The sequence below is a fragment of the Oncorhynchus keta genome, chromosome 33 (genome assembly GCF_023373465.1).
Source record: "Oncorhynchus keta strain PuntledgeMale-10-30-2019 chromosome 33, Oket_V2, whole genome shotgun sequence".
Classification (NCBI taxonomy): Eukaryota; Metazoa; Chordata; class Actinopteri; order Salmoniformes; family Salmonidae; genus Oncorhynchus; species Oncorhynchus keta.
The window spans coordinates 21591422-21613253 of record NC_068453.1 but is presented as its reverse complement, the minus strand read 5'-3'; the positions used below and the strand labels follow the sequence as shown (position 1 = coordinate 21613253).

Genomic DNA, 21832 nt, shown 5'->3' with positions numbered 1-21832 from the left:
GTGTCTTTGCTTGATTTACTTGACTACAGATCATGCTGTGGGATAATGTGTTATGCTATAGGACAATTAAGACTACTGACACCTCTCTTTCATCCCTTCCAGGTGAAGCTGGGTGACCGTGTGGTCGCCACTGACCACGGCCTGCTCATCCGCTCCGTCCAGCTGTCAGACCAGGGCCTGTACTATTGCCTGGCCACGGAGAACACCTTCAAGCGCACCGTGGCCAAGCTCCGCCTGCGTGTCCTGAGTGAGGCCATGGTGTCAGTGCTGACGGACAAGCAGCAGTCTCCCTGGGCCTGGGCCAGCACCCTGCACCCCAAGGCCCTGCTCTCAGCCTTCAGCCCTGCAGAAAGCCTGGCCGTACAGCAGTACTGTAAGGAGAGAAAGCAGCTCCAGAGTCTGCAAGGGGCCAGGCAGCAGAAGGGGCCGAGGGGAGGGCCTCCTCTCCGGGGAGACATGGCCAAGCTCAAGCCCCTGCTAGACCTCAGGAAGAGCCGCAACCGCAGAAACCACCTGGAACTGCCTGATGATGTCTGACTGGGGGAGACAAGGGGTTAACAGGGCTGTGGAGAGGCGGGTATACATGAACACACACACCTGGCCACACACACACAACCCCCGAGCTCCCGCCCTGCCCAGAGGCAATGGACTTGAACTGAACACTTCCCCAGCTCTAGCTACTATAGGTTTACAAGGAGAGAGTGGAACTCACCCTGCCTGGGGCTGTCTGTAGTCTTATATGCATGAGGTACGCTGACCAGATTACTGTGATATACATGCACACCTCACACCCTGTCACACTCGCCATTTAGACAGAGGTGTAAATCCTGACCCTGGATCAGGACACATAGAGATGTGTGGATTTAGGCATCGGGTTCAGGTGTCATAGGCTACATACACAGGATGACTTACTGCATTCACTGTTGCTCACGTAGTTGTATGATAATACTTGCCACACATGTATACTGTAGTCACGCTATACAGTAGGCAATGGTCTGATAGCATTAATGTAGTATTTTGCAGTATAGACATTTACAGAATGGGGAACTTTATCAGGCAGCATGAAATGGCTTAATATGAATGGATGTCTGGTCCAAGGAGAACAAACCTGGGGTTACAGATGGTGAAGATTGTGATTTGAGTAGGGAAATCATTGGCGTATTATCATTGCATATCCAAGAGGGATGTTTTATAGGGAGCACCCTAGCTGTTTACACTCTGCTCTGCAACTGAACCTTGACTCATATTCATATCATATTCCTCCACATGAACACTGTTTACAACTACCACCTATTACAGTTTCACATTTGACAAAACGACAGGGTTATCATCGAGATCAAAACAAATCCATCATTGTATGACCCGTTTCTATGTTCACATTGTAGCTTTGTCTCTATGGAGGAACTCTATCCCTCCTAACACCAGATAAAATGGCAGCACTGTCTATACAAAGGGCATATTGTCCATAGTAAGTGGTCCCAATAAAAATATTCCAGCCTTGGAAATGAAAACATAGTGGCTAGGCCAAAGTACACCTCCAGCTCAGCTGCCACCCATATGGACAGTACCGTTACACTAGAACACGTAGCGCTGTGTGAGCAAAGAACCTTTGTTGGGAGGAATTCTGCACAATTTAGTGAACCCGAAATGTTCGCAATCCTTACTCAGTCATTTTCTAAACATCACGTTGAATAGGTCAAAGGTCATGTAAAATGTTAGGTCACAGCATCCTTACATTCTGTCTTCTTTCCTGTATTTATTCACGTTACATTGGAACATTTATGTTCTTAAATGGTACGGGACATTGTGCCATACTGCACAAGCATCTCTCCATGATCTCTTTGATAGTGTACGATACTGTCGTCAGCACATAGGCATGTTCATGTATATAAAATCCATCTAAACTTTGTGGCTATTTGCAATACATCGCTGGATTGGTTTTATACTGAGGGAGTATAGCAGTGATGCACATCCTAGCTTTTGTATTCAGGTACATGTACACTCCTGATTTTGGGGTTTGCATTTTCTTGATCCATGATTTGATGAGATATATTTCATCTCCTTACCGAGTTTTAATGTCACGTACAGCAAGACAGACACGATCAAAAATAACCATGATGACCATTTAACTTGAATATCATTCTAATCATTTTTGAACAATGCATTTAATTCACAGTTTGTGAGATGGTCAGATTGGCGCTCTCTGTTAATATAGTGTGAATAGCCCTTTCCTGTTTGTCTCAGAAGTATAGTCTGTGTAGATGTATTCGTGGTTGTTATGTGTACAGTGTTTTTCATTCTATATTTTCATCGTTATAACTTATGTCATTGTGTCCAGTTTTTGTGGATCTGCGCTTTTGAATGTGACCCTAGTGTATATAATTTAACATATTTCATCAGATATTCTCGACCGTATCTGCAAATCGTAGAGATACTATTTTCATTTTGACAAAATAACATAAATCTCTAGACTGACGACTCGTTTAAGTTTTGAGATCGATTCAAACTTTTAACAAAGAAGTGTCGCCATGGTGAATGTTCAATGTCATTTCCATGTCATCATAAAACTGGTGTATTTCTATTTATTAATGTAATGACAGCCTGAATAAATGCATTTAGAAACTACTTTGAATTTCCTACATTTAGGCTGTAAGTAGTCAGAGATGAATCTGACAGGAGACGAACAACAGGATCATTCCGTATCTCTTCAGATGTGATACACTTTCACTGTTTACAGTCACGCTTAGGAATTACATTGATTTATTGAATGTATGAAATTCATATGAGGTTGGTGCCACCTTAATTGGGGAGAACGGTCTCGTGGTAATGGCTAGAGCAGAATAGGTGGAACGGTATCAAACTCATCAAACACATGGTTTCCATGTGTCTGATGCCATTTCATTGACTCCATTCCAGCCATTATTATAAGCCATCCTCCCCACAGCAGCCTCCACATATGAAATTGTATGATGACTGAAAACAATCACATTACTGTTCTATTGGCTAGATATTTGCCATGTTCATGTGCTAGTCGGAACTCTGAAATTTCCATCTTGCTAACTGGTTGTCCCGTGTATAATAACTACAACCATTTAGCAAGTCGAAAATGTAAGTTTCCTAGTTCCGACTAGCACGTGAACACGGCATTAATACTGAGAAAAAGGTCAGGGGTCACTTCTGAGGAATTATGGGTAGGAAGAAGCTGCCCATGCAAATGGGGTGGATATGGAAAACGGGTAAGAATTCTGGTAAACAATGTAATGACTCCAAGTGAAGCTGACTAGACTTACAATGTGATTTATTAGGTACCCACAAGTTTAAACATTTTACAAATTGGCCTACTTTCCTTCAGAATATTTCAATGAAGATATCAGTAGCTGTTGTTAGAACTAGCATTGAATATTGGTTCGTGTCCATTTGTAGATTCATACTCGGTATTTAATATTCATTTACAAACAGTCACACATCTTAGAAAATATGGTTTAGAAAGAAAATGGCTTCCTTACAGAGTGAACTGGTGCAGAGAAGGCGAGAGATGTCTCCTTCAATATCACTTTCCACTGTTACTGTACTCTCTAGAGTAGACAGAAGTATCAAAGAGCCCCGGGAATTTTGCAAATGGTCATTTAAAACCCCCTAAAAGTAAGAGAGGTTTCCTGCAGGGCAAAAAAAAGTGATTTCTCACCAAACAAACCCGAGTGCCATGCAGAAACCACAGAATAATCATCTGTATGGGGGTGTTTTCACTCTCACTTTGATTTACGGGCCACATGAGGTGAAAGGGAAACTAAATAAATTGGCTTCAAATGTACAATAGAGCGGTTTGTTCCAGCAATGAGAGAACCTAAGCTGGTTACTTCCCATGGGGATGTGGGCCAGTTTTGCTAGACTCATGCCGTGTCATAACCCTACTTAAGACCCCTTGAGAAGCAGGGTATCATAAAATAACTTCACTTCCTCCCCGTTCCTGCCTCCATTGATATTCATGGCTCAACTTCAGTGTGAGCCGAGATTAAGTTGAATACATTTGAATCAGCTTGATTTCTTTTTATTGGAGTCATGAATGTTCGCTACATTAATGTCATAGCAATTTCAACCTGCTGTATATTCTAGCTTTCAAGATCCCTGACCAAAGTCTAGCAGGGAGGTGTGTGCAAATCAAATTACAACAACATGAAAGAACAATTTATAAGAATTTGTACAAAAAAAGTACTTTCTGACTCACACAATGTCTACAATATATCCTCGCTATGTAAAAGAGCAAGAATGTTCACATCGTAAATAACACTGAAATTAAGAACGTGCGTGATATTAAAAGTGACAAGTTACAGCACACTGATATCCTTGTACCCCCGCTGTTCCTCTGTTGTCCAGCAGCATTGTCCCTCTCACACAAGCTTGTTGTTGTTTCTGCTTACCAAACAATGTGCCACTGTGCAGAGTACCAAGGCTGCTGACCCTAAGCCTATCAGCGTGAACTGCACCGTCTCCAGCATGTCAACACGAGATAACAGCTCCTTCTTAAAACTGTCCGCTGTCTCGTCATCCAGGGATGCCGTCTGTAGAAACAGACCGTCGTTGAGGTATAGCATGTACAGAAACGAGAGGTTATAAACTCAGGAAATACGTTGGAAATATGCAATAACAAAGGCAAGTTAAAGCTTTATAAGAAAGACCTGGCAGCAGTAAGACTCACATCTCCCTCACCAGCATTAAGCACCAGCTGTCAGAGCAGCTCACAGATCACTGCACCTGTACAGAGCCCATCTGTAAACAGCCCATCTATCTACCTACCTCATCCCCATACTGTATTTATTTATTTATCTTGTTCCTTTGCACCCCAGTATCTCTACTTGCACATTCATCTTCTGCACATCTACCATTCCAGTGTTTAATTGCTATATTGTAATTACTTCGCCACCATGGCCTATTTATTGCCTTAACTCCCTTATCTTACCTCATTTGCACTCACTGTATATAGACTTTTTGTTTTCTTTTGTTCTACTGTATTATTGACTATGTTTTGTTTATTCCATGTGTAACTCTGTGTTGTTGCATGTGTCGAATGTCTATGCTTTATCTTGGCCAGGTCGCAGTTGCAAATGAGCCTACCTGGTTAAATAAAGGTGAAATATATATATATTTTTGAAGTACAGCTCAAATGACTTACCTCGTTTAGCCAAACTATAGGGAGTATGGTGTAGTCCTTCACTTTCTTTAACACCCTGGAGAATATGTAATGAGAGAGAGATGTCCTTGGATGAGTGGCTGTACATACAATAGTAAAGTACGGGAAAATAATAGACCAAGACATTAAACCTACGTGATGATCTTGGAGGGGCCGTACATCATGTTCACCTGCAGTCTCTTAGCGAACCTCAGACTGAACCCTGTTGTCTGACAGAAACAAACAAACACCAAACACATTTATTCCCACAGCAGTTAGGCCTACTGTACTGTACACCCCAGCAACAGACAATCATGAGCTGTCAAAATCTAAATAGATGCGAGAGCAAAATGATGTCGCTTATTGAGAGAACAGCACAAGATGTGTGCTACGACTTTTTGGGGGGCGTATTCACAGATGACTGCATAGTTGGGAAGGTCCTTTGACATATCCTAGAGGTCAGAGGTGAAAGGTGAATGGACGCAGGGCTCTCACCGGTTCCACATCCAGGAACGTGACGTGATGCTCCTCATGAGGACCAAGGCCCTCCACATCTTCAACCAGGTATGGACTACCATGCAGGAAGTGAGGCAGGGAGATGTAGACTGGTTGTCCTGGTTGAGAATATCAAAGATGGACACTTTGATCACCTGTTACTGTGCACAGTACATGCATACAGTATCAAATCAAATGTATTTATATAGCCCTTCTTACATCAGCTGATATCTCAAAGTGCTGTACAGAAACCCAGCCTAAAACCCCAAACAGCAAGCAATGCAGGTGTAGAAGCACGGTGGCTAGGAAAAACTCCCTAGAAAGACCAAAACCTAGGAAGAAACCAAGAGAGAAACCAGGCTCTGAGGGGTGGCCAGTCCTCTTCTGGCTGTGCTGGGTGGACATTATAACAGAACATTGCCAAGATGTTCAAATGTTCATAAATGACCAGCATGGTCAAATAATAATAATCACAGTAGTTGTCGAGGGTGCAACAAGTCTGTGTGTAGAACCCACAATTTTTCCCTGACCAGGAAAAACTCTGGGACCTGCTTGTAGTCCAATGGAACTGCAGTAAATGCTAGTTGCTATTAACCCTTTATTGCTCCTGTAAGTCTCTCTGGATAAGAGCGTCTGCCATGACAAAAATATGAATTTATCAGACTTCTGTGCCATTCATACTGTGCTAATAGATCATTAGATCATAATATGATTTTTATCTGCTGATGTCCAGCAGTGCAGGAACCAGTTAGTGACTGTTGCCCGTGTCCCTCACCACGAGAGGAGCTGATGTCCAGGACTCCGGCCAATGTGCAGTTCTTAGTGACCACGTAGTCCGTGCAGAAGCACTGGTTGTCTGGGTTGACTGCAGGGGAGGCTAGGGTGAGCGGGGGCAGTTTGAACCGGTACACCTCGATCCCCTTCAGGTCCAGGCTCCTCTCATACTCAGCTGACACAGACCTGAAGACATTGAAGAACAGTGCTTTTAGGAGACAAGGCTCTTTGTTTTTGCTGGGGCCTGACCTCTTGTGGTCATGATTAGAAAGGCATCCTCAAAAGTGAGGATGGGAATAAAGGATCAGGGGCCCTAATGTATGTATAAAGCTCCTCAGAGTAGGAGTGCTGATTGAGGATCAGTTCAGCCTTTTAGATGAATGAATAAGATTGCATGGAGGGGGGATCCTAGATCAGCACTACTCTGAGATGCTCATTGCATATGGCCCCAGATCTGACTACAGTGTCTGTGAATATTAGGCCAATGGACATAGTGAAGAGTTCCTTCCAGACTTTAAGGGGTGTGATAAACAAGTAGTACATTTCTATTGGCTGTATGACGGCAGTGAACAGGATTAAAGCTGATAGAAATTGGGGCCACTGCAAAACCTAAATCAGTTATCATCTCCACTTGTCTTTGTTTACCATAACACCACAGTCTACATGAGATCTGAACATTACTATCCACCCCAATAGGTAAATGAAGAACAGATCACTCCACCTGCTGATGTCAGGGGAGAAGAAGTACAGAGGCTTCTTCTTGTCCAGGAAGGGAGAGAATGACGAGCCATCTGATGAAAATAGTCAGAACAAAGGTAAAGCACATAGAATTTAATATATTAACCATGGGAGTATAAGATGACTGAGTAATGATTCTCCAGTGTTCTTAATTCATTTCTTACACATTTTTAAATGTTTTGGTTGTGTGATGATAGAGTAAATGTCATTCAACAAGACAGGGATGCAATGCAAGTTGTCTGCTGCCTGGGTGTTTGGGTGACTGTACCTGTGCCGTTGATCATGTCACAGTATGTGTTGTTCCAGAAAGACACCTTCCTATTAGAGAGAAATGGACTCATCAGTAAAACCACCAGTTATTGGGTAATAGGACCCAGACAAAAACGACTTACATTCAGGGGCGGACTGCGACAATAAATTGGCCTTGGCATTTCAAACACACCAGCCTATTTTTTTTCCCCTTGAGGCCCCCACACAGGCCTATTTTGTTTCTTTGAGGCCCCCATTATTAGCCAGATAATTATTTGGGGCAACACAAAAACTAGTTAGACAAGCCCACTGGGCTACAAATGGACCAACCCATCTGGCATTTGCCCAAAATACCAGATAGCCAGTCCGCGCCTGCCTACCATCACCAAAGACCTGTGGTTTTACGTGGTTTGCAAGGAGAATTCTACAGATGATGCTGCAAATCCATGATGTCATTAGACTGAATTGACAATATGGACCCTACGGTAACGGTAACAGACTCAGATGTTACACTTTAAAATGTACGCCAAACAAAAAGCATTGATTTCAAAGTTTAATAACCAACTCAGTGCACAAGGACTACTTTGAACAATTTACTAGAACTGTGCAGATGCAAAAAAAAATCTAACAGAATTACGGTATATTTATTTTGTATTTTGTTTATTGATATTACAGTAGGTGAAGTGGATTTACATCCGGTAACAGAAAAACGGTAAGAGAATTCCATCATGGGTCCCTGTTATGATATGGGGGGAAGGTTAGCGTGCACTCATTGCACTATTTGGATTCAACCCTCACAACAACTCTCCATCAACTTCAGTATGTGGAGGCTCAAGATAGACTCACTTTTCCCCCTGCCAGCTGTCAATGGTAGACACTTTAGAGATGTCATCCTTGCCTGTGAAGACACTGTATGGCCCATCATAGGTGCCGTTGTACTGAGGAAAGAGCACATCACACCATAGAACAGTTAGGTAGCTACACAACATTACATTTCATTAAGTTATTCTTACATTTTCAGTGACTGTCTACCTAAATAATCTAAATTGGTAATTATTTTAAAATAATGTACATATAAAACGAAATAAAGGATTTGTATTATTCTATGTAGGGAAGGTGTGTGAAAATAAAGGATTTGTATTATTCTATGTAGGGAAGGTGTGTGAAAATAAAGGATTTGTATTATTCTATGTAGGGAAGGTGTGTGAAAATAAAGGATTTGTATTATTCTATGTAGGGAAGGTGTGTGAAAATAAAGGATTTGTATTATTCTATAAAGGGAAGGTGTATGAAAATGATATGCTGGTGTATGAAACTGATATGCTGGTGAGCTTACAGGAAAAAAGAGGCCCAGTGTCCCTTTCAGAATGGGGTCTTTGTAACCCCAGAGTATTTCCCTCACTGTCCGTCGCTGGAAGAGGGAGACATTGTTTAACTTTATTGCAGCTTCCAGTATCCATGGGGGAAACAACTTGTACCCACCCTGAAAGGAAGGAGAAGAAAAATGAAGTCGCATTTCCATTATTCAAAACGAATACATTACATAATGTCAACACACATGCATATTACTGCTTCCCTGGCTCATAGCTAGAAGATTACAACAGCAACGTTTTATGACTGATAAGGTGACGTGCGAGAGAGGGCTGTGTCCTACAAACGGTTGTATTCAAATCAAATCAAATCACATGTATTTATATAGCCCTTCGTACATCAGCTGATATCTCAAAGTGCTGTACAGAAACCCAGCCTAAAACCCCAAACAGCAAGCAATGCAGGTGTAGAAGCACGGTGGCTAACCTTATAGATCCTTGAACATATAGGATACAAAAGTCCCAATTTGTTATCTACAGTGCCTCCAGGAAAGGAGTCAGACCACTTGACTTTTTCCACATTTTGTTAGGTTACAGCCTTATTCTAAAATGGATTAAATATAGAAAATCCTCAGCAATCTACACACGATACCTCATAATGACAAAGCAAAAACAGGTTTTAATTTGCAAATGTATTGCATATAAAAAACAGAAATACATGATTTACATAAGTATTCATACCCTTTGCTGAGACTCGAAACTGAGCTCAGGTGCATCATGTTTCCATTGATCATCCTTTTTTTCTCCGATGGTCACTCTGACAGAGATTTTCGATGGTCACTCTGACAGAGCTCTAGAGTTCCTCTGTGGGGATGAGAGAACATGGTAGAAAAACAACCATCTCTGCCACACTCCCCCAATCAAGTCCAGCATCCCGGAGTGGCCTCTTCACTGTTGACGTAGAGACTGGTGTTTTGTGGGTACTATTTAAGGAAGCTGCCAGTTGAGGACTTGTGAGGCGTCTGTTCCTCAAACTAGACACTCTAATGTACTTGTCCCTCTTGCTCAGTTGTGCACTGGGGCCTCCCACTCCTCTTTCTATTCTGGTTAGAGCCAGTTTGCGCTGTTCTGTGAAGGGAGCAGTACACAGTGTTGTACGAGATCTTCAGTTTCTTGGCAATTTATCGCATGGAATAGCCTTCATTTCTCAGAACAAGAATAGACTGACGAGTTTCAGAAGAAAGGTTTTTATTTCTGGCCATTTTGAGCCTATAATCGAACCCGCAAATGTTGATGCTCCAGATACTCAACTAGAAGGTCAGTTTTATTGCTTCTTTAATCAGAACAACAGATTTCTGCTGTGGTAACATATTTGCAAAAGGGTTTTCTAATGATCAATTAGCCTTTGAAAATGATAAACTTGGGCCTCCCTGGTGGCGCAGTGGTCTAAGGCACGGCATTGCAGTGCTAGCTGTGCCACCAGAGATTCTGGGTTAGATCCCAGGCTCTGTCGCAGTCGGCCGTGACCGGGAGGCCCATGGGGCGGCACACAATCAGCCCAGCGTCGTCCGGGTTAGGGAGGGTTTAGCCGGCAGGGATATCCTTGTCTCATCGCGCACTAGCGACTCCTGTGGCGGGTCGGGCACAGTGCATGCTGACCAGGTGTTTCCTCCTACACATTGGTGCGGCTGGCTTCCGGGTTGGATGTGTATTGTGTCAAGAAGCAGTGCGGCTTGGTTGGGTTGTGTTTCGGAGGATGCATGGCTCTTGACCTTCGCCTCTCCTGAGTCCGTACGGGAGTTGCAGCAATGAGACAAGACTGTAACTACTAATTGGATACATGTTTTAAAAAATGATCAACTTGGATTAGCTAACACAACGTGCCATTGGAACAGAAGTGATGGTTGCTGATAATGGGCCTCTGTATGCCTGTGTAGAAATTTCATTTAAAAAATCTGCTGTTTCCAGCTATAATAGTCATTTACAACATTAACCATCAAATTTCTGATCAATTTGATGTTATTTTAATCGACAAAAAAATGTGTTTTTCCTTTCAAAAACAAAGACATATCAAAGTGACCCCAAACCTTTGAACGGTAGTGCATGTAAATGTGATATTTCAATTTCTAAAAGCCTGTTTTTGCTTTGTCATTATGGGGTATTGTGTGTAGATTGATGAGGGGGAAACGATTGAATCCATATTAGAATAATATGTAACAAAGTAAAGTAACAAAAGTAACAAAATGTGGAAAAAGTCAAGAGGTCTGAATCATTTGTGAAGGCACTGTACATGTTCACTTCAAACCAAACATTCACAATAACACTGGAGTGTTGTGAGACCACCACAGCCAGACTCACAACTAAATAAATGGTGGTTTGTAAAAACAGTGAAGGCTAGGGCCCCATAACTTATGTTGTGCTCGTACAATCCAGACACCTGGTTCCCTTCAACCCCAGCTCTCCTTATTGTCCTTTTTCTCTACTCCAGGAAAGTAACCTGTGCCAGAGGTGGAATACACAACATCCACTCAGACAGGTAGAGAGCCATCACAAGCTTATGAGCTGTCACCCACTTACAGCCACAGCTAGGTTGAGGGAGGTGACACTGTCATCCTCAGACCCCACAGACATGGAGGGCTCAAATATGGCCCCCGCAGGGAGCAGGAAGGAGATGGTGTAGTCCTCTGGGTTGGCCGTGATGTTCTCTTTGGGCAGGTACCGCGTCCTGATGGTTAGAGCGAGACACACGAAAGAGTGTCACCCACAATTTCGTCTCCTGCTTTCTCACCCAGTGACTTTTAATCTCTCGTACATTATATCATATTAAATTGGATTCTAGATTAGATTTATTAAACTATAGGTGTTTTGTCTTCATCTATATTAATTGTAGATATTAAAGAGCAATTTATCATTCAAAGTCATCCAATTCTATTCAGAATACAAAGTGATGAACACCATAGGTTTTCTTCCTCTATACAGCATTGAAATCACCTAACAGAGATGATGCACATCGTATACACATCGTATATACATCATTATATTATCAGTATATATATAATTTTGTTGATATTTTAGAGGCATCTGAGTGAGTAGGGACCTACTTGTATGTGTAGGGCCCTTTCTCCACCAATTTGGGCTTTGACCCATTCTCCACTACGTCCTGTGGGTTCTGCACGTCAAAGAGCCAGAACTGTCTGTACACAGGTGCGTCTGCAGACACCCAGTTGTCCCAGGCTGTGGTTCCAGGCTCGATGACCGATTCCTGCATTCACCAGACAGACATGAACTCTTTCTACACGGTGCCCTGGTTTTAAGTAAAGCAGCACTCATTTATTTAAGTTATGACCAAAGTGGCTGTCAACATTTTAGATGCATTTGGAAAATATGACCTGGGACATAGCAATGTAAGAGATTGAACAAATGAAGATGTTTCTTCCACTTACTATTTAGAATCTACTCTCATGTCCCTTTCTTGCTAGCAGCAAACCCCTTTTCCCAAAATGGACCTCTAAGAAATCCACAATGGTTACATTTCTAGCCAGCTGACACTCACCTTTGTAACAGTCTCACGGATGATATTGTTCCCCACGGGGATAAGGATTATACCTAATATGGCCACTGCAATTCCAGCCCCAATTCCAGCCTTTAGCCCACACAGCTTGTTCCAGCAACCCATGGTGGTGTGTGTTTCTGTCTGTGGTGTATGTAGGTCCCAGCAGCAGCTGTGCCAGAGGAGAGACCGAGAGACTGAGACTGAAGGACAAGTACAGACAGATGTAGCTGGTCCTAAACCAGGCCACCTACTGATAAGAGGTATATAATAATGTTGGGGGTTGAAGGTTGGGTGATGATGACTCCTGACCTACAGATATCACTACACTATATGACAGCTGATTAGAGCTCTGCTTAACTGAGGATTAGTCAAGAAGGAAGGAGATGCTCTGAGAGGAACTGTAATTTCTGTACCTATAAATACAGACAGGTCTCTGTATATCATGTTAACTGGATATTCTATTCTAATGTTATTTCCTGGTGGGATGTGGGTTGCTATATAGTCTCCCCCTGCTTAGAGGAAGAGATGAGATGGTCACTGTTGGAGGTGGGTCGGAGGAGACAAATTGGGTACTTTTCAGAGAATATATCCACAACTGTATGTTTTCAATGGAATTTGCAGAGCTTTATTAATCCCATGCTGATAACGAAGAAGGAGAAGCTTAATCTTGATTATATGATTATGGCAAACCATGTTTATGACAGCCATAAATTTGAGTGATATTGGAGTTATCTTCTCCCTCGGTTCTGGTCAAATGTCAGGTCATTCAGTATGTGGGAGATTCTGTGTCACAAATATGCCCCCTGTTGTTGCAAATACAGACCTACAACTTTTGTTGAACAAGTGTATTTATTATTGCAGTACCACACTGACATGCGCTTTTCAGGTGTTGTTATCTTAGAGTTAATAGGTTCCACCTCTTCCCTCCAGGTGACCCTCAGTCCCACATCCATATCTCTACTTTACTAACCACCCTGACCCAGAGGAAGCTGGTGGGAGGACATATAGGAGGATGGGCTCATTGTAATGGCTTCCATATGTTTGATACTGTTCCATATATTCCATTCCAGCCATTACAATTAGTCCATCCTCCTATGACGCCTCCCACCAGCCTCCTCTGCCCTCCTGACCTGCCACACCCTGCTCTTCCCCTTTACGGGCACCAGGTAGCCTAGTGGTTAAGTGAGTTGGGCCAGTAACCAAAAGGTTTCTGGTTTGAATCCATGAGCTGACTAAATTCAAAATCTGTTGATGTACCCTTGAGTAAGGCACTAAACCCTAATTGCTCCTGTAAGTCACTCTGTATAAGAGCGTCTGCTAAATTGTACATTTTTATTTAAATGCATTTAATTCTCAGGGGGGCATCAAACTCCACCTGAAGAATCCCTAAAACGGGTGCACAAACCAGGGCCAAACATAAATAAAGCTTATGTGTGATTCCAAAGAGCATGTGCATTCAACATAACTACTGTCAGTAAAATTTTGGTTGAAATGACTGTCTTTCACACATTAAGATACTTCAGAATGACACCATCACCACAACAGCCTGCCACAGCTATGTGTAATTGTGTGTTATTACACTACAGTCCACCTGTTGGATCCTTCGTCTACAGAGCTTGGCTTCATTTTTGTGACTCCTATCTTTGGCTGGAAAAATGTCTGCATGTTTTTTTTGACTTGGCAGTGATCTAACAGCATTCAAACCTGTGTTGGAGTTGGCTTGATCTCCAGCACTAACCTGTTGAGCTATTAAAGAACTCAGGGGTTCAGAGCTTCAAATGAGTATTCATCACTATGTTCTCTTCACTTGCATTCTCCACCAGATGGCCACCAGCATGATCCTGTGCAGTTTAAATGAGAGGCCACTGAAGGCTCCAGTGTATTAGTAAGTGAAAAGGATCCTGCTCATGGCCAAGTTTCATTTTTTAAATTGATATCACTGTAACATATGCTTCCAACTCACACCCTCAAACACGTAGATCCCCTGAACGCAGCTCACTTTCCAGCTCACACTCTCAAACATCTAGATCCCCTGAACACAGCTCACTCTCCAGATCCCAATCACCTGAATTCTAATCACCTGTTCACTCACCTGTATGTCATTATCACACACTATTTAGTTCAGTTCTTTGCAACTCATCACTGTGAGGGATTGTTTGATTTGTGACATGTCTTTCAGAGTGCTGTTTTTTTTTTTTTTTTTTTTTTTTTTTTTTTTTTTTTTGCAATAAACACCTGTGTCACGTTCTGACCTTTATTTCCATTGTTTTGTCTTTAATTAGGATGGACCACACGGTACTGTTTTCGTTTTGTATTTCAGTGTTCAGGTCGTTTTGAATAAATCATCATGAACACTTACCACGCTGCGCTTTGGTCCTCCGATCCTTCTCGCTACTCCTCCTCAGTAGAGGAAGAAGAATGACGTTACAACCTGCTGCGCTTGAAACCAGCTCTCTGTCTCCCCTCGTTCATTACAATCACAAGATTTTTTTCTTTGGATCTTGCTGAGGACTTAAGCATATTCTGTTGGTTAGCTTACTGCTTGGGGTCGAGTGTTGGTTTGTGAAGATGGCCCCCTACTGTAGAAAGTAGGTTAGAATGTTCATTCACAGCATCACAACTCAGGTGAAGGACACTATAGCTAAATAAACTGTTGCCCAGGTTAGAGGTTACAGGAGCAGCAGGTCTCAGCTCCTGTTTCGCCATCCTCTCAATGTCCATGCCCACATCTGGGTCCTCAATGGTAGGAGTGATCTGTGGAGACAAGAGGCTTCCACAGCAGCCTTTTTTATATATGAAATCAGTTTAAATTGAATTTCATTTTATATGATCCTCAAACGTTTATCCAATTTGTTTGTATGAATTCAATTTATCCAACAACTGGCTCACCAGAAAACTGGATTGGCAGCTGTACAGGAATCTTACTGAATAATTCCACCTTTGTTGTCCTGAAACAACCATTATTAATTTCTATGCAACCATCCCTCAAAGTGTGCCTGAATGTCTCACTTTTTTTTTATAGGATTCAATGGGCATGTTGAATTCATCCTAAATGTAGTTTAGGTGCATGGCTGGTGAAGGGAGTTACAGTATGGCTTCCCGTTGATGAGGTTGGCACGGGGATCTTCCCAGAGCTGGTCTTGGGGAGTCGTCTGACAATCAGCACCTTCCTGAAAGCAGCCACTGGTTCGTTGGTCTCTCTGGCCAGACTCACCATCTCCTTCACATCTTCCTAGCTTTTCTGTAAGACAGACAGACAGACCACAGATGGAGAACCACCTCCAACTGGGCACGGACATCCGAGAACGAAGAAAGTATCACCCAGAACAGATTAGTTTAAAAATGGGTCCTGTGGCTTTCCATTAGCCAAGCTGTAATTGCTGTTTGGAGCTGTCTCATACCACATTACAATTCTGTATCTACCTCTTCTACTCTCCTCAGCACCTGGCTTGTATCTGTGGTCACAAAGGGAAATCTGTTAATAGGAAACGATTATTTTGCATGTCCTCCTAAACATCCCCATTTGAAAGTAAAATGTTATGTAAAAGGCATGCTGGAAATGTTCCCTGCATGCCTGGCTGGAAAGAAATGGAATGATATCAAACGTGTATTACACTCACTCCATTCCCGCCGTTGTTATGAGTCATCCTCCCCTCAGCAGTCTCCTGTGATGCATACTATTCATATGGTATCTCTCTATCAGGTGAAGATGGGGTCTGTCCATGGAGATGTATTTTCTCTATAAAACCACCAGGTGGCAGAAATTCAACTACAACTCAGGTGTTGCATACCCTTTTTGATGTTGTTTTATTCTGGGAATTAAAAACGTTTTAATTCATTATATTTGTACTGTAACCCTCATGGCTTGATGATGAAAATATATTATAACACCCTAGTAGCCTAATAATAACCGTATGCTATATCTCTTGAGGTCTCTATTGGGGGTGAATAGCGTGTTTGCCTTGGTTTAGCTAGATCTGTGTCAGAAGTGGGATGGCCCCAGTGTACCCTATAATATTTTATACACAGAAAAGAAAACAGTAAAGTACAGTACATTGTTTTCTCAGGGGATATCAAGTGTCACTTACAATATTAGGCCAAAGACCACAATATATTGACTCAAGGTCAGTCTGGTATTTTGACAGAGAAAAAAAACAGGAAGTATTCGTGTAGCCAGCTGGTGGTAATTGTAGTTGAATGAGCAGAGCTCACTGTGGCAGTGAAGGACGGACGCCCTGAGACAGAGAAATTCGCGGTGGAACTGTTTTCAATTAAAACTATTTATGCCACGACGAGAGAAATAGCTTACACTGACTGAAAGTATAGGAATATAGTGGACTGGAGAAGCACACTCCTGGTCCTTTAAAAAAATATTTAATAAAAGTGTAAATCCAAGCGACCCGATAGCTTTCACACAAGGGCGTGTGTGGGTCTCGGGAGCACTGGGTCGCTTTTTATCCCTTGCATGTTGTTACTGTATATATTTGATATTTTTGCATCACTTGGGTCCGGAGGATTTGCTTGAGGATGGGGTGTACCCTGAGCACGGACGATAAAGCGGCGGTGGAGCGCAGTAAAATGATCGACAGGAATTTGCGGGACGACGGGGAGAAAGCCGCAAGAGAGGTCAAGCTACTGCTTCTCGGTAAGGGAAGAAGTGGTTGTCCTTGCTTCGTCCCGCAACGTGAAACATTGTGGGACGAAACAATGGTTATCCGTGAACTTCAATGACTGCAATATTATATGCGATTGCGACATTGTAACTAAATGTCAAACGCACTATTTACAGTGATATACAATTGGTCTGCATACATATAATGGCAACCATTTGAATTGAGAATTATTGCACGATTTCATACAATTCCGCATAGCAGACAAGTTGTCGTCATCAAATTTAAAACACTGTCAACTTTTGCATAGACTACCTAGAAATCACAAAGCACATTGGCTACAGTGGATTGCCTAATTAACAAAAGTTGAAGAATCATTTCCGATTTAACATATAGGCAGAACAAAGGTTGTTGTCCACGCTGGCTCATCAGTTCCAGCCTTCGGTGTGTCACCACCCATGCAGGCAGTTGCAACAAAGTACCCCTTTTTGTTACGCTTATCCAGCAACACAAATGGTTTCTATGGGCCATATATATATATATGCATTGGCTTAATCCTCCCAGTATTTGACACCTTGTCTCCTGTCAGCAGCATTGTGTTTGAATGCCAAGTCCAGCTGAGTGCATATGATGTTATCAATTTGGTAATTGGCCCATAAACTGTTGGAATAAAGAATTGCAAGTGCTATACTACTATGTTCAAAACATTTTTGTTTGAGACTTAATCACCTTTTTTGCTACTTCAGGCATATATGTAGGCTGTTTATGATTCCACCATTGCTTAGATAGAGGTCTAAATTAAACTTGAGGTTCTTTCTTTCCGCTACCCTCATTGGTTGGTGGAATAGTGGATGGACTTATCCCTGAGCGTAGCCTACTGCACAATATGTTTTGCCTAAAATCAGTTAAAACCGTGGACATTCCATTGACAAACAAACAAGCCCATTTCCCTGGACAGAAACTAGTGATTGTTTTTGAAATCCTGCTCTACCATCCACTCCATTGGGGAAGAGAGCTCTGGAGTTGACACGCATGTCATATCATATTTTCATGTTGAATATGGGTCACAAGGACTGGATGTGTCTTCTCTATTAATACGGGTATTCTTCACTAATGCCATGCGCGAGAACGTCTGTCCTGAAATGCCTGTATAACTGTAGGCCTGTCAGTAGATGGCTATGAAAGGACTGGATGTGTCTTCTCTATTAATACGGGTATAACTGTAGGCCTGTCGGTATAACTGTGGGCCTGTCGGTATAACTGTGGGCCTGTCGGTATAACTGTAGGCCTGTCGGTATAACTGTAGGCCTGTCGGTATAACTGTAGGCCTGTCGGTATAACTGTAGGCCTGTCAGTAGATGGCTATGAAAGGACTGGATGTGTCTTCTCTATTAATACGGGTATAACTGTAGGCCTGTCGGTATAACTGTAGGCCTGTCGGTATAACTGTAGGCCTGTCGGTATAACTGTAGGCCTGTCGGTATAACTGTAGGCCTGTCGGTATAACTGTAGGCCTGTCGGTATAACTGTAGGCCTGTCGGTATAACTGTGGGCCTGTCGGTATAACTGTGGGCCTGTCGGTATAACTGTGGGCCTGTCGGTATAACTGTGGGCCTGTCGGTATAACTGTGGGCCTGTCGGTATAACTGTGGGCCTGTCGGTATAACTGTGGGCCTGTCGGTATAACTGTGGGCCTGTCGGTATAACTGTGGGCCTGTCGGTATAACTGTGGGCCTGTCGGTATAACTGTGGGCCTGTCGGTATAACTGTGGGCCTGTCGGTATAACTGTGGGCCTGTCGGTATAACTGTGGGCCTGTCGGTATAACTGTGGGCCTGTCGGTATAACTGTAGGCCTGTCAGTGCTATGAAAGCTTTTGGCGAGGACATTGTCCCTGTTCTGTTTTTCTGCTATTTTCTTCTGGTTTTACATGTTGATATTTACCATTTATAAACTGGGTGGTTAGACCACTGAATGCTGATTGGCTGACCACGGGTATCACGAAACATTTATTTTTACTGTTCTAATTACGTTGGAAATCAGTTTATAATAGCAATTAGGCACTTCTGAGGTTTGTATGGTTATATGGTATAAACCTCTTCCTTGTTGTTGACAGCCTAGGCTAAATTCATTTGTCTTACTATGAATGATGAAACTGATTCGAAGCAAGTCGGATCAAGTACTAAGAACTCAAGGCTGCGATTTAGGTCTCCAAATATTCCTCTGAGTGAAATTATAAAGTTTGTGTAAAGTCAATCCCAGACCTGTGACATCCAATATTTTGAACTCTTTTGAAAATGGTCTCTCCCAGTATCATATACAAAACAAAAATATAAACACAACATGTAAAGCTTTTCTCTAAAATGTTTCTCTAAAACTAAATCCATATTAGTGAGCATTTCTCCTTTGTCAAGACAATCCATCCATCTGACAGGTGTGGCATATCAATAAGCTGTATTAAACAACATGATCACTACACAGGTACATCTTGTGCAGGGGACAATAAAAGGACACTCTAAAATGTACAGTTTTGTCACACAACACAATCTCACAGATGTCTCAACTTTTGAGGGAGTGTGCAATTGGCATGCTTGACTGCAGGAATGTCCACCAGAGCTGTTGCCAGAGAATTTAATGTTAATTTCTCTACCATAAGCTGCCTCCAACAGTTTTAGATAATTTGGCAGTACATCCAACCGGCCTCATAACCGCAGGCCATGTGTAACCATGGCAGCCCAGGCCCTCCACATCTGGCTTCTTCACCTGCGGGGTAGTCTGAGACCAGCCACCTGGACAGCTGATGAAACGGTGGGTTTGTACAACACAATAATTTCTGCCCAAACTGTCAGAAACCGTCTCAGGAAAGCTCCTCTGCATGCTTGTCATCCTCACCACTTGACCTGACTGCAGTTTGGCCTTGTAACTGACTTCAGTGGGCAGATGCTCACCTTTCATGGCCACTGGCACTGGTGTGCTCTTCATGGATGAACTGTTCCGGGCAGATGGCAGACAGCGTGTATAGCATTGTGTGGGTGAGCGGTTTGCTGATGGCAATGTTTTGAACAGAGGGCCCCATGGTGGGGTTATGGTATGGGCAAGCATAAGCTTACGGACAACAAACACAATTACCTTTTATCAATGACAATTTGAATGCGCAGAGAAACTGTGACGAGATCCTGAGGCCCATTGTTGTGTCATTCATCTGCCACCATCACATGATAATACATAGACCCATGTGGCAAGGATCTGTACACAATTCCTGGAAGCTGAAAATGTCCCAGTTTTACCATGGACTGCATACTCACCGGACATAATCACCAATTGAGCATGTTTGGGATGCACTGGATCGCGTACGGACGACCGCGTGTTCCAGTTCCGACAATATCCAGCAACTTCACACAGCCACTGAAGAGGAGTGGGACAACATTCCACAGGCCACAATCAACAGCCTGATCAACTCTATGCATAGGAGATGTGTTGAATAGGAATACCTAGGATAGGGTAAGTAATCCTTCTCACCCCCCTAAAAAGATTTAGATGCACTATTGTAAGTGGCTGTTCCACTGGATGTCATAAGGTGTATGCACCAATTTGTAAGTCGCTCTGGATAAGAGCGTCTGCTAAATGACTTAAATGTAAATGTAAATGTATGATATTGGGAGAGACCATTTCTTTTTCTTATTAATACATTGAACAAAAATAGAAATGCAACAATTTAAGATTTCACTGAGTTACAGTTAATATGAGGAAATCAGTCAATTTAAAAAAATTAATTAGGCCCTGACGGACTGACCCCGGGCTGCCACGCTCACCCTCAACACGTGGGCCCCACAGGGGCCTGTTTATAGTCCCCTCCTGTAGTCCCTGTTCACCCACGACTGCGTGGCCACTCACGACTCCAACACCAAGTTTGCAGATGACATGACTGTGGTAGGCCTGATCACCAGCAATGAGGAGACAGCCTACAGGTAGGAGGTCAGTGACCTGGCAGTGTGGTGCAAGGATAACAACCTCTCCCTCAACATCAGGAAGTTGAAAAGGTTTGGCATAGGCCCTCAAAGTTCTACAGCTGCACCATTGAGAGTAGATGTCGACCGATTAATTGGAATGGCCGATTAATTAGGGCCGATTTCAAGTTTTCATAACAATCGGAAATCGGTCTTTTTGGACACCCCATTTTTTTTTTATTGAAATATATACATTTTTTTACACCTTTTATTTAATCTTTATTTAACTAGGCAAGTCAGTTAAGAACACATTGACGGCCTAGGAACGGTGGGTTAACTGCCTCGTTCAGGCGCAGAGCGACAGATTTTCACCTTGTCAGCTCGGGGGATTCCATCTTGCAACCTTAGAGTTAACTAGTCCAACGCAATAACGACCTGCCTCTCTCTCGTTGCACTCCACAAGGAGACTGCCTGTTATGCAAATGCAGTAAGCCAAGGTACGTTGCTAGCTAGCATTAAACTTATCTTATAAAACACAGTCAATCAATCATAATCACTAGTTAAATACACATGGTTGATGATATTACTAGATATTATCTAGCATGTCCTGTGTTGCATATAATCTGACTAAGCATACAAGTATCTGACTGAGCGGTGGTAGGCAGAAGCAGGCGAGTAAACATTCATTCAAACAGCACTTTCGGGCATTTTGCCAGCAGCTCTTCGTTGTGCTTCAAGCATTGCGCTGTTTATGACTTCAAGCCTATCAACTCCCGAGATGAGGCTGGTGTAACCGATGTGAAATGGCTAGCTAGTTAGCACGCGCGAATAGCGTTTCAAACGTCACCCGGTCTGAGCCTTGGAGTGGTTGTTTCCCTTGCTCTGCATGGGTAACGCTGCTTCGAGGGTGGCTGTTGTCGTTGTGTTCCTAGTTCGAGCCCAGGGAGGAGCGAGGGGAGGGACGGAAGCTATACTGTTACACTGGCAATA

At 42.8% G+C, this 21832-nt stretch overlaps 3 protein-coding genes across 3 annotated transcripts in view; 2 read left to right on the top strand and 1 right to left on the bottom strand.

Annotated features, from left to right (window-relative positions):
• The window catches only part of LOC118365989 (semaphorin-3C-like), a 48522-nt gene extending 45897 nt beyond the window's left edge, over positions 1-2625 (top strand). The window contains exon 18 of the mRNA XM_052492442.1: positions 103-2625. Coding sequence (XP_052348402.1) covers positions 103-537 — 435 coding nt within the window. The 3' untranslated portion in view covers positions 538-2625. The remainder of the gene's footprint in view (positions 1-102) is intronic.
• Positions 2626-3281: 656 nt separating this feature from the next.
• On the bottom strand, positions 3282-12502 carry LOC118366384 (platelet glycoprotein 4). The gene is made up of 12 exons (XM_035749008.2): positions 12287-12502; positions 11835-11995; positions 11311-11458; positions 8760-8906; positions 8270-8361; positions 7443-7492; positions 7158-7227; positions 6438-6622; positions 5663-5781; positions 5324-5397; positions 5171-5225; positions 3282-4559 (listed from the first exon to the last, which is right to left on the bottom strand). The coding sequence occupies exons 1-12, from the start codon at positions 12407-12409 to the stop codon at positions 4389-4391; spliced, it is 1395 nt and encodes a 464-aa protein (XP_035604901.1). The 5' UTR covers positions 12410-12502; the 3' UTR covers positions 3282-4388.
• A 3929-nt stretch (positions 12503-16431) lies between these two features.
• Positions 16432-21832, top strand: part of LOC118366383 (guanine nucleotide-binding protein G(i) subunit alpha-1) — a 34483-nt gene continuing 29082 nt past the window's right edge. The window contains exon 1 of the mRNA XM_035749007.2: positions 16432-16931. Within this exon, the coding sequence (XP_035604900.1) occupies positions 16814-16931 (118 nt within the window). The 5' untranslated portion in view covers positions 16432-16813. The remainder of the gene's footprint in view (positions 16932-21832) is intronic.

Coding starts and splice junctions, on each gene's coding strand:
- LOC118366384 (XM_035749008.2), bottom strand. CDS start 12,409: ATGGGTTGCTGGAACAAGCTGTGTGGGCTAAAGGCTGGAATTGGGGCT. Junction 5,782..6,437: donor GGACATCAGCTCCTCTCGTG/GTGAGGGACACG, acceptor ATTCTCAACCAG/GACAACCAGTCTACATCTCC. Junction 5,398..5,662: donor CGTTCCTGGATGTGGAACCG/GTGAGAGCCCTG, acceptor TGTTTCTGTCAG/ACAACAGGGTTCAGTCTGAG.